This window comes from Capsicum annuum, chromosome 4 (assembly GCF_002878395.1).
Source record: "Capsicum annuum cultivar UCD-10X-F1 chromosome 4, UCD10Xv1.1, whole genome shotgun sequence".
Classification (NCBI taxonomy): Eukaryota; Viridiplantae; Streptophyta; class Magnoliopsida; order Solanales; family Solanaceae; genus Capsicum; species Capsicum annuum.
In genome coordinates, this window is record NC_061114.1 from 230,304,116 (window position 1) to 230,316,461 (window position 12,346).

At 38.4% G+C, this 12,346-nt stretch overlaps 1 protein-coding gene across 4 annotated transcripts; it reads left to right on the top strand.

Moving 5' to 3' along the window:
• Window positions 1-257: 257 nt before the first annotated feature.
• Window positions 258-10,469, top strand: LOC107866812 (ubiquitin-like domain-containing protein CIP73). Of its 4 annotated transcripts, none has more exons than XM_016712810.2 (19): window positions 258-557; window positions 900-1,064; window positions 2,245-2,393; window positions 2,709-2,826; window positions 3,597-3,701; window positions 3,803-3,933; window positions 4,015-4,083; window positions 4,324-4,473; window positions 4,568-4,637; window positions 4,714-4,868; window positions 7,249-7,413; window positions 7,496-7,567; window positions 7,652-7,775; window positions 7,915-8,070; window positions 8,236-8,390; window positions 8,474-8,629; window positions 9,222-9,815; window positions 9,892-10,047; window positions 10,125-10,469. In XM_016712810.2, exons 3-19 carry the CDS (start codon window positions 2,265-2,267, stop codon window positions 10,185-10,187), a joined length of 2,568 nt encoding a protein of 855 aa, XP_016568296.1. In that variant the 5' UTR covers window positions 258-557; window positions 900-1,064; window positions 2,245-2,264; the 3' UTR covers window positions 10,188-10,469. The 4 variants fall into 4 exon arrangements, with proteins under 4 accessions (XP_016568296.1, XP_016568297.1, XP_016568298.1 ...); XM_016712811.2 differs by having other exon boundaries at window positions 918-1,064; XM_016712812.2 differs by lacking the exon at window positions 900-1,064 and having other exon boundaries at window positions 2,233-2,393.
• The last annotated feature ends 1,877 nt before the right edge of the window (window positions 10,470-12,346 follow it).

Sequence of the window (12,346 nt, forward strand, 5' to 3'; positions counted from 1 at the left end):
AGTTCAAATCACTTTTATAAAGGTGTTCACACTTTTAATATATTATAGATATAAATTATTATATTATAAATTATCGATCTATATATAGATATAAATACAAATATAGATTATAGATAATAATATATTATATTAATAAAAAATAATTTGATAAAAAACATCATTCTTTACTTATTTCTTAAACTTTGTCCCTGTCAAAACTATCAGTATCACACAGGGTGGGAATATTATTTAAGGAAAAAAAGAAGAAAAGGAATCCGCAAGAACGTCAAGGTGGACTTAAGTGGACTCGGCTTAGCTGACCCGAATGCCCATCAACCATATCCATACCCATACCCAATGCAGCTGGAGCTCTGGTGCCGTCTCTACAAAGTCGGATAAAAAAATTCCAGATCCTTCTGGAACCTTATAACGAGCTGGCTATTATTTTTCTTTTTAGATTCGACCCGTTACACAATAACCCCCGATATCCCCTCTGTTTCACATTTCGATTTCGTTATACCTAAATCTCCGTCGAACTTTGCTCCGTTTCGATCTCAATCTCCGGCGAATTCCTCTTTGTAAGTTTCCCGTCGTTATATCCGGTAGAATTATGTTGTGATTTCTTAATGTTCAAAAATTAATCGTGAATTAGGTTAGAATGCTCTGTATTGTTTGATTCTTCGCGTCTGTTCTAGCCTTGATGGGCGGAGTTATTGGTACATGCTGCGCGAAAGCTGGCCCAGTCACCAGGTCATAAGAAAAAGAAGGAATTTTGTGTATTCATTTGTTGCCTTTATTGTTTTACAAAGACAGTTTCCTTAACATTTTATGCAACAAAATGGGAAAAAGAGATGTAGGGAATATATTTATGCTGGTATTTTTATCATGTATTGTGGGACTTAGTGAGTCAAATCAATCAGCTTTTGATGATCTTGAAGCTTTGGATGCGGTTTAGCTTAGCCTGATGTGTGGAATTATTGAGGGTTGGAACTTTGATTCTACTTTTGGATTCGAGTTACTGGATTGCCACCTAGTTGACGGAAGCTGTCTTCACGTTTATCACTAGGTTTTGGGGTTGATTCTAGGTATGTTCTATCACCATTTAGCTATTGCAATTTTCATATAGAAGATCATATGTATAACACCAACAGGGCCAGTGAGCTGGAGTAGAGTGCAGTTTAGGATTATTTAGACAGTACAATTTCGAATGATTGTATTATGCATTTACTAATCGGTAAGGTCCATTCTTTTTACTCTTGAGAAGTAATACGGAACTTTTAGATGTTTGATGAACTTAAAGTTCCGGGTGTGGATGAACTTTGGATTTGAGTTACTGGAATCTCGTGTGGACTGCCACCTAGTTAACCGAAACTGTTTCACATTTATCACTAGGTTTTTGGCTTGGTTATAACTGGGAACTGATTTCCCATCACAATTTAGATATTGCAATTTCCCTAAAGCAGATCATATGTATAAGACCAACAGGTCCAGTAACCACGAACTAAAGGATATTTTGGGGATTATTTTAGAAAGTACCATTTCAAATGATTGGATTATGCATCTACTAATCTTGGTTAAAGATCCATTCTTTTGACTCTCGAGAAGCAAAAAGGGACAAGGTTAGAACTTTTTGAGAGAAAAATGAGGTGAGAAGACCTGCAAATTAATCAAGTTAAAGGGGTCAAATTCTTCAAACAACTGTGCAAAAACCTAGTTTTAGATGTTTGATGAACTTAAAGCTCGGGGTTTGACCTAATGTGTAGTATCATTGAGGATTAGAACTTTGATTCCATTTTTGAATTTGAGCCATTGCAATCTCAGATGAACAGCGACCTAGCTTATGGAAGCTTTATTCGCATTTATCACTAGATTTTTGGCTTGATTATGGGAACCTAAGTTGTGCGGACTCTTCACTTTTGATGCCGCACCCGTGTCGGGTTCTCCAAAAATACACTACTTTTGGCGAATCTGACACGCAGCCGCTGACATTTTTGAAGAGTCTGTGCAACATAGATGGGAACTGCTGTCCCACAACTATTTAAATATTGCAATTTCCACATAGCAGATCAAATGTATGTTCACATTTATGCTTTGTTGAATTATTATCTTTGCTGCTCATGCTGGTCTGCCTTCATTTGAATCTGTGGGTGGATGGTCTACCTTCCTGCAGAAGAGTTTTGGTTTTGCAGTTGTTCCTAGTCTGTCTCAACTCTTTTGCATGTTTCTCTAATAAATGCTTACCGTCTATCGGAGTTTTCTGTTCAGGTAGTTGTTTCTGAAGTCTCATGGCAGATCAACAAGCAGTTGAAAGATCAAGCACAAGTAATGATTCTGGTGGAGGTTCTGAATCAACCGTGGAGCTCAACATCAAGACCTTAGATTCCCAGACGTATACTTGTAACGTGGATAAGAATGTAAATTTTGTTACTTGCTCTGTTTCTGTTGCAAATTATGGTAAAATAGAGTATTTGCCACCATGCTTATTCAGTTACATGTGGAGCTTTCTTAAATTTATGCTGCTTCTGAAAGTGATTGTTCTCTTTATGCTTGTCAGAAATGACATATGGAAATGTAGAAACCTTTTCTCAAATAAGGACTTATTGATATGAAGTTGAATGTGAATTTTAGCATTTGGAATCTTTATCAATCACATGCTCTGTAATTCTGTGATACATCTCTTATTTGGCACCCATTGTCCTACTTACTTCTCTATCCTATCTCAATCTCAGTCCCAAGTTTCAGCCTTGAAGGACAAATTAGCAAGTCAGATTGGTGTACCTGTTGAGCAGCAAAGACTAATTTTTAGGGGCAAGGTCTTGAAGGATAATCACCTTCTTTCTGCATATCGTATCCTATCAACTGAGAAATTCAAGTTTCCCCTTTATACATATACAAGCTTTGTCTCTGCAACTCGAGCAGTCTTTGCTGGAAATTTTTTCCTCTTTAAACTTGTTGGACAGGGCTTTCTTTTAGTTGTTTGTATACGTGGATTTAGCTTCTTACATCTTTCTTGAGGTGATTTCTAGGATTATACCATTTCACACATGCTTGTCCAACCTTTTTTGTTTCATAATTCATCGTTAATTGTTAAATGCGTTAAAATTGTTCAAAATGGGGCATAGTTTGAAACTCATTGGATAATGAGCTCTCTCGCTACTCTGCGCTTAAATATCAGGCTTATTATTTGCTGTAGGGCTATGAGGTGCGCCTAATTTAGGAAGCAAGAGTAGGAATAAATCTGATGGAAAATTAGCTTTCTGTCAGCTTGGAATACTAATCTCAAGAGGGTAATTCTAGTTGACATTTGGTATTGCCACAAACCTAAATACCTTGAGATATCTTCACTGATTATTTCCCTTTGTCACCTAGAAGGGTGTCCATGTAGGCTTTGTGACTTGTTTTCATCTAACAAATTGATTGATTTCTCACCTCTTAAGTCCTATCATGTCTATGATTAATTTTAGAGAGTTATCTCTGACCAACCTATTAGTTGAAACTCCAATGTTTTGTTTACATAGATTTAACAAATATACATGATTAGATAATATTTTTGCCGAAAATAGAACCTCTTTCATCTTCGAGTTTTTGGTTTCTTGCCGAACCTTAACTCTTTCCAGATGTGGAAAATGGGGACACGCTGCACTTAGTACTGAGGCAGCCTCAATCACAACCTCCATCAGGTAGCAGCACTGGAGAAGCTAGTACTAACAATATTAACAGAGGTAAAGGTTTTGTGGTCTGAAATTAAGTCTTTCAGGTCATTTGGCTGATTTTGTTAGTCAGAGGGGTAACAATCAATTTTATTATCTTTTGAGTGTCGCAGTTCAAGAGCCTCAACCCACTGCTGGAGGCTCACGGAATCGTATTGGGCAGATTTCACACAGTGTTGTCCTAGGAACTTTTAATGTTGGAGGAGATCAGGGGGAAGGACTTGTTGTGCCTGATCTTAATCGGGTGGGTTGCAAGATTTTTTAATCACTGTAATTTGAGTTGATTTGGGATAATCTTATGACAGAAGAAAGTCCAACTTTATAGGTTCTTGGGGCAGTTCTAAACACTGTAGGGATTGGGAACATGACTGGTGGCCAGCTTCCCGGTGTGCAGGTGTTTTCCCCACCTTTTGCTCTTATATTTCAGATCTCTTACATTTACCCACTGCTTTTTATATTTTAGTGGGATTTCTCTCTATTGTGTGATGAGCCCTTTCAAGTTTCAAAGTTACAGGACTCACACTTATGTGAGACCTTTATTTCACTTATGTTCTCCTAGCAAGGTGCTGAAGAAGTGCATTTGTGTTCATTGCTTCCTCTCTTATCTTTGCTTGGTGGGTTGGTTTGTGAACAGGTCAGTGCTCCAGTTCCTCAACCTCAAGCAAATGAGAGTCTCAGTCAGTCAGGAAGTCAGCAATCTGGGCAGCCTTTTTCTGGTCAATCGTTACCGCAAGTAGTGCAAATTCCACTTGGGGCAGCAATAGCTGTCCCCTCAATTAATTTGGTAGAATGTCTTTCAGATATTATGTTTTTTTTCTGTCTCATGTTATTCATGGCCATGTTTGACTCATTTGATTCTTCTCTTTTGAATGTTGAAGCCCCTTCCTGATTCGTTGCTCACGCTTAATGAATTCATGGATCGGATGGAACTCGTATTCTCACAGAACGGTGGGGATTTTTATCATTTTTGCTTCTTCCTTGTGGTGGATGGATCTCTGTATGACTTCACATCTTCTTACCTTAGGTTACCTGCCAAACCAGTCACCTAATAATGGGGCAGAGCCACCTGCAGTACAGTTGCCTACAAATCTTCGAGGCTCATCGACTCCAGAGGCATTGAGCTTTGTGCTGCGTCAAGCAGAACGACTCTTTGGTGGTCAAGTCATTGCGGTATTATCTGTATGTATCATGACCTTAATTTTATCTCTTTTTTTGGTAATAAACTGAGAAATAATACTATTGAAAACAAATACCTAATAGCACCTAAAGAGCCTCTAGGGCATTCTAGGGCATTAACCCTCTTCTAGTTAAGACAGCTAGATCTCCAATCACAAGAAAAACCAAACTAGTTACATAACCTTCTGAGTCAAAATTTGACACCTATGAGCTCTCTTTGAACAATCTTTTCTTTTTGATGAAGTAAAGATTTCATTAATGGCATCGAGAAGATGCAGGAAGTGACAATGCTGAGTAAGGGAACTCAGAGGCAAAAGTAGTGATAATGTCAGTTCTAACAACTAGACAAACATTGAAACAATCCCATCCTCTCGCTAATCACTTTTTGTATCTGTGCTATAGCAACAGGAGTATTTACATTTGTTTGCTTGAACAGCTTCGGTTTCTCGCTTGCCATGTGTAGATCATTGCTCCCCATATAGCAGTCATTGTTTCCGGTGCCTTCCCCCATATAATCATCTCTTTTTATTATTATGGTTCTACTCCATCCCTGGCTCCTTTGCTTCTAGTATCTGCAGGGTTCTAGTGTTACCTGTTAAGAAATCAACTTGCAAAAAGCATCTTTGAAAGTGATTGCTAGCAGCATGTACTGTGTACTGCACATGCTTTAGTTAATCCAGGCGCACCGTGTCCTGGCTGAGTTCCTAGGTTGAGTTTTCCAGTCTTGCAATGTTGTTCAGAGCTTGAGCAGTTCTGCTGGAGAGAGGCTTTATTTTGTCAAAATCAAAGCCGTTAAAGAAAATGACTTATTTTTGGCATGAAAGGACCAAAGAGCCAAACCTCTTAAATCTTAATCAATGAAAATGGTTGGGGTGGGGGATAAAGTGCAATGGTTTAGCCTTTTGAGAGTTGGGTGTGGGGCTAGCTCATTCATTTATAGTCTGCAACATAAATAACGTTTTAATTGGACCATAAAAATCTAAAGATCTTGAATTCTAGCTTTCTCAATTATCTCACAAGATACCTACCTGCTATCATGCCCTTAAAGATCTTGAAATTGTGATCAGGAGTCCAACACATTGGTATAGGAATCATTGAAGGAAATAACCCTTGAAGGGAAGTCCATAAATAACAAAAAATCTGGTCTATTTATATGATAGGGAGCCTTGGCGTAACTGGTAACAGTTACTGCCACATGTAACCAGGATGTCGCAGGTTCAAGCTGTGGAAACAACCTCTTGCGAAAATGCGGGATACGGCTGCGTACAATAGACCTTGAGGTCTGGCCCTTCTCCGGACCTTGTTCCTAGCAGGAGCTTAATGCACCGGGCTGTCCTGATCTAATTATATGGATATAGATGGGAGGTAAAGGTTTGATTAGTTAAATTCAGCACCAGGCTGTCCTGGTCTAATTATATGGATTTAGATGGGAGGTAAAGATTTGATTAGTTAAATCTTTTTTTTTTCAAGTTAAAAAAAAATCACTTGGGAAGATGGGAAGAAATTACAGAGAACCTTGTTCTGAGATAGCCTCGTCTGCTTTTTCCGTGCTAATATATTTCATTCAAGGAGGATGTGTTCATTTAGGATAAGTTCTGCAACTTGCACCATATTTGCCTATTCTTGACGTGATAGTAAATATTAGTGCTTTGTGGTTTTGATGCTGTGGATCCATCTTCTCTGTTTGTTCTTTTCCTAGGAAAATGAACTGCTATGCTCTGTGTCTCTGTGTCTGTTGAATCTCTTCTCGACTCCCTACATTCTGGAGCTTTAATGATGATAGGTTGTCGCCATGTCTGCGCTCAATAAGTGATTTACTTGATATATTGTGAGGATATATCATACGGTGGTCGGACATATCTTTAGAGAGAAGTACAGCAGCTTCCTCGTGCTCACCACTTGTACAACTGTACAAGTGGTGTTGTGTGATGTTCTCCAGTTTTCCACTGCACCAGCATTCGTGCATGGGATGATACTGTATATATTGCTCTTATTCTCTAAAACAATGAACTTGATGGCTAATAATAATTTTGGTCCACTTGCGACGTCAAACTGTGAAATCTTACTCATGTATTGCTTAAGAGAGTTCCTTTACCTTCTGGCTCTGATGGTCTTCCTGCAGTCACATTAAGTATCACTAATAAGATATTGTAACTTATAAGTGATCATTGATAAAGATATGGGTTCCTAGAATTGCTACATTATTCTTTTTCTGATGTAACTTCTTGATGATTGTTAAACTTTTTTACTTTCTTTTGCTTTGTCAACTTGCTCTTATCCAGCTGTACAAAAAATTGTTAGTTACATGCCCTTTATTTTGGCAAAGTTGTCCCCCCTCTTTTTATTCTGTGATTTTGCTTGCTAATCTTCTGTCACTTTGTAGCACCTTGCAGGACGGTTGGAACGAGAAGGGGAGTCCAGTGATCCTGCATTAAGGGGACAAGTGCAGACAGAGTCGGTGCTAATTGGTCAAGCAATGCAACATTTAGGTGCCCTTTTATTAGAGCTTGGAAGGACGATATTGACTTTCAGAATGGGACAATCACCTGTATGACTTTTCCCCATCTCTTATTGGTGGTTAGCATTTCCTATAAGTGCTTCTCTTACAGTTATTAAGCTGCTCTTTGCAGGGTGAAACATCAGTGAATGCCGGTCCTCCTGTTTACATATCTCCCACAGGGCCGAACCCCATAATGGTTCAGGTTTGTTAGGCAGATAAAAGAAGGTTTGCAGCCTTTACTACATGTCTTTTTATTCTACTGATTTGTTTCTCTTCCTCGATGTAGCCTTTTCCACTTCAAACCAGCTCACTCTTTGGTGGCTCAGCGGCTGTTCCCCATAACCCTGGCACCTTGGGCGCTCTTGGGATTGGGAATGCCCCAAGGCATGTCAATATTCATATACATGCAGGTATTAAAAATATACTAGTACAGTTCTGTATTTCTCTTATTGCTTCTCCTTATTTACTTGTGGAGCATTGCAGTAATTGGGAGGAGATGTTGTAAGTTTTTCTAACAACTGGTGCTTTTGGCACCTATTATTTCTGCAGTTGGTTCTAGGGCAACCAATGGAGATGGAGCACAGAGTGAACGTGGTAATGGAACTGACTCTGGCCAATCAAGGGATTTGCCTGGTGGAAATATAATGGCTACAGCTGTTCCGCCAATGCCTGCTGTCATCTCAGTCTCTAGCATGCCACAGCCTGGTATGGCATTGCAGATTTATGTCCCAAATAATCTGTTACTTGGGACTAAGAGCTTTTTGCAGACTAAGAGCTTCTTGTTAACACTTGTAACATTTACTTTTCAATTGGCTGATAATGATACATTATGGCAATATACTTTCTGAACCACTTCTCTGTATAATGAAGGCCAATCAGAGGGCCCAAGTGCCCAAGAGCGGTCTACTGTTCCTGGTGCTGAGAATGTCACTGTAAGCACTCAACGAGATGTCTCATCTGCAAGTGGGATGACTGTGCCTGAGCCTCTACTGGCACACAATGTTCCCGGAAGAGAGGATAAAATGGTCGGTGCCAATAAAATGATACCATGAACTATCTTTTGTCCCTATTATGAGATTCTAGACCTGATTTAACTTGTAAATGCCAGTGTCAAGGTCAATCAAGTGAAATGTCTCATAGTAAGCCAGAAGCTTCAGCCAGTGCAGGAGGAGCTCAAAGTCAAAGGTCTGGTCAGGAGTTAGGTAGTCCCGATGAATCGTCATCTGTGCCCCTTGGATTAGGGCTTGGAGGTTTGCAGCCGAAGGTAAGCTAGTCGGCTGAAAGATGGAGTGATAATAAAGTACCTTTCTTTTTTATTTCCAAATCAATAGGCTTTTTGAAAGGACATGTGATAAGGAGGTATCTTGCATTAGCATTCACGCCTCTTAAGAGTTTTTGATGTGTTGGTTAAGTGCATGTAACATGGTCAACAATAGCCTGGTAATTAAGTGGTGATGGGTAGAGAGGTGAGCTTTTTATCCATTGAGTTTCAAGCAGTGCCCTAATGGCCCTTGGGATTTCTGAGGATTGGGTTAGTGAATATTTAGTTTCTTCCTCTGCCTTGTTTATCATTTCCTTTACAGTACAAACTGAAATTGAGAGCTGGTGCTGCCGTTTTAACAATTTTGCTCTAAATTTTCAACTATTATATTGAATTTGAGTCACGGTGGTTTGCTAGTTTGATGCTATATTATTGATCTCATAACTGAAGAAAAAGTCAGATTTGTGAATGATCTCTGGAATTGACAAATTGGATCAACCTTTCATGTAGTAAACTTTCTGTTCCTTGTACTGCTTTTCCCACTTTTGGTCCTGGACTTGACATTCTCTCATCTTTTGGTGGATCTGCAAATCAGAGACGAGCAAAGCAATCCATACCTCATGGAAATAACGCTGATGGTTCAACTAGCAACAATCCAAATGAACTACCTAAAAGAGATGGGCAACAAGTGTTGCAGTCTCTTGCAGCGCTTGCAGCCAGGGGAAATGAGGCTGGTACGCCCTCAGGTACACGCCCAGATAGGGGAGTTATGGGAACTATTGGCAATGGAAACCGGAATGTGGATACCCAAACAGAGATATCGGATGCAATGTCTAGTGTCCTTCAGAGTCCTGCTTTAAATAATTTGTTGAGTGGGGTTTCACAGCAAACTGGGGCTGGTTCTCCAGATTTCTTGAGGAATATGATGCAGCAACTCACTCAAAGTCCAGCAATGATGAACACTGTGAATCAGATCGCCCAGCAGATTGACACCCAGGATCTTGGAAGCATGTTTTCCGGGCAAGGTGGTGGTATGGACTTGTCTAGGATGTTTCAGCAAATGATGCCAATTGTCTCTCAAGCTCTTGGTGGCATTTCGGCTGCACCTCAACAAGTTCCTAATATTGCACAGAGGCCTGGTGAGAATCGTGCGGTGAGAGGGGCAACACCAAGCACTGAAAATGTTCAGGTTTGCTTCTGTTAGCTTGTTATTTTGTTAGAATGATCTATTCTTCTTTGATCAATTTGCAAATTTAAGTTTTCAGGTTGATCTTCATGAGGTTGCCCAGGGAATCCAGAACAATAGTCCGCCTATAGAGATTCTTCGCTCTTTGGTCCAAAGTACAGAATCTTTGCATCACGATGGAAGTACTGATCAAAGTCTAGCTGATGAACTGTGCAGTGAAGAGGACCTAGCCAATGTGAGTAGCTGGATTTGGAATTTGAGTTTGATGTTTGTTAAGGTCATGGACTTATGTTTACATTCTGCTTCCTGCAGGAATTCATGCAGATGCTGCGTAATGATGTTTCTCAGCGGTTTCAGGATAAACAGGGCCAATAGGGAGCAATTCTTTTTTCTTCCTCATTTTCTGATTTGTTTCCAAAGAATGTCAATTTGTCAATCATTTCGGGTTCTCAAGTAGACAGGGTGCTGATTGCGCTCTCCTCTTTTTTGGATGTCGCGGAGAGGGAAAAACCATTATATTACGTCCCTTTTGTGTATATGGGATAGTTCATCCAGCGGATTGGAACTGTATTTTCTCTGTTTAAACATTGGTATTTCTTTCCATGAACTGTAGTTTCTCATTTTAACATTGGTATTTCATTCCATGAACTGTTGTTACGCCTTGAGTTTTCTGCGAATTGGATACTACACAATTTTTGTGTTGCCAAATTAAGTCTTAATTAGGTGTATTTGCCCCTAATTTCCATTAAATCAGCTACAAATTAAGGACCACCAATTTGAGGGAACTTGTAAATTAAGTGGGCATCTGACACTGATTTATCAGAGCAAGTGAATGACCCAATATACTGGTCGTACAGTACCGTGCACGTTCATATATAGGCAAAGCCTGGTCCAATATTGTACTTCCATCTTATATTAGTTGATCACTTTTCTCTAATATTATTAATTCGTTTCTTAAGATATTTTTGCGGAACTTTACAAATTATTTGTTTACACTTAAAATTGCTTGGGAAAACAATCTCAAGGGAAGCTTCTCGCTAGTGCTTTGCCCCACCATTGAACATTGCGTTGCTATGGTCAGTAAATAGCCTTAAATTGGTTCCAAATGACCTTGAGGAGGCCTTGGTGCAACACCTTTCTCGCTCGAAGGATTTACGAAAAGAACGTCCCACTATGAATTCCTATTCCATTAATAAAGTATAGAGAAATAATATATTCCAAGTCTGACTTTTAAACCAGATTCATTGAAAAAAACCTTGGGCAAAGCATATGCATTGAAAAAAATCTTAGGCTTTGGATTTTATGCCTTGATAGATCTTTCCTCTCAAAATAGGTTTTACCTAACCCAAAGATAATTAATTGTAAAGGTAAAATGAGAAAAAATGATTAAATTCACTTTGATTTAGTAAATTGACAAGTAATAAAGGATAATTATTTATAGTAAAGTGATCAACTAATATAGCACGGAGTAAGTAGCACTTATGCTAGACGTCTTTCCTTCTTAACTCTAGTGGGACATTGGTACGTAGCCACTTGGCCATAAATTTTTTTTCCTTTTTTCTGGAAAATTATTTTACTTTAGTGGAAAAAATGAAAAAACGCACCGTTTGGCCATGAATTTTTCAACTCCAACTTCGAAAAATTATTTGAAAAATTCTTGTTTTCACTTTTTTCACTCATACTTCTCTCACAAAATTTCAAAAACAACTTTAATTTATGTTCATGGCCAAACACAACTCCAATTTCAACTCCAACTTCATCTTCAACTTCAACTCCAACTCCGAAAAAAATTAATTTTTATGGCCAAACGGGGATGATGATGTCAGTCCTGAACTGTTTCTGAAAATGAGGCCTCTGCTATTCTTTCCGTAATCTTTATTGTCCGGTATATCAAGAATACTTATCTAATTTATTTGTTTGATTTGGATAATTAAGAGGTATTTCACAACATGAATAAGTAAAGATGGACGACGGGAGTAAATAGTTTTCCTCAGACACCTTTTATATATGAGTTTATAAAAGCTGAGATAAACGGAGTAAACGAAGCTAACATTTTCTCCAATAATTATAACCTAAAAAATGGCAATATATAGCCTTATTTATCCAAACTTAATCCTAATTTTAGAAAAATTGAATGTCTTCTGAAATACAAAATAAAATTGGGTGAATTCAACTCTTCAAAAAAGAATGCTGGTTTTTTTCTCACAATGACAATAAGAATAGTAAATAAACTTACTTAAATTAATAAAAAAAATTACATCGTCAGAAAATTGGAACGGCGTGGGTGTTTGGATGTCATTTTTATAATCATACCTAAATTAATCAATTGATTAAATGATAGATGTGACGCATTCTCATGGGGTGTGGGGATAAGTTTTATAGGCTAACGCTTGTTATAAAAAAAATAAAAATAACGTAAATGTCAATCTTATTAGAATTATTTACACTCCATTCCACTTCCTTAATTATTTTACTTTTTCTCCCGATTCATATACATAACAAGACCGATATATACATAACAAGGCCGTCATATA

What these genes read in the sequence shown, in the direction of transcription:
- LOC107866812 (XM_016712810.2), top strand. Translation starts at nt 2,265, where the DNA reads ATGGCAGATCAACAAGCAGTTGAAAGATCAAGCACAAGTAATGATTCT. An exon ending in TTGTGCCTGATCTTAATCGG is followed by an intron (nt 3,934 to 4,014) that starts GTGGGTTGCAAG and finishes CCAACTTTATAG; the next exon opens with GTTCTTGGGGCAGTTCTAAA. An exon ending in TCAGAATGGGACAATCACCT is followed by an intron (nt 7,414 to 7,495) that starts GTATGACTTTTC and finishes TGCTCTTTGCAG; the next exon opens with GGTGAAACATCAGTGAATGC.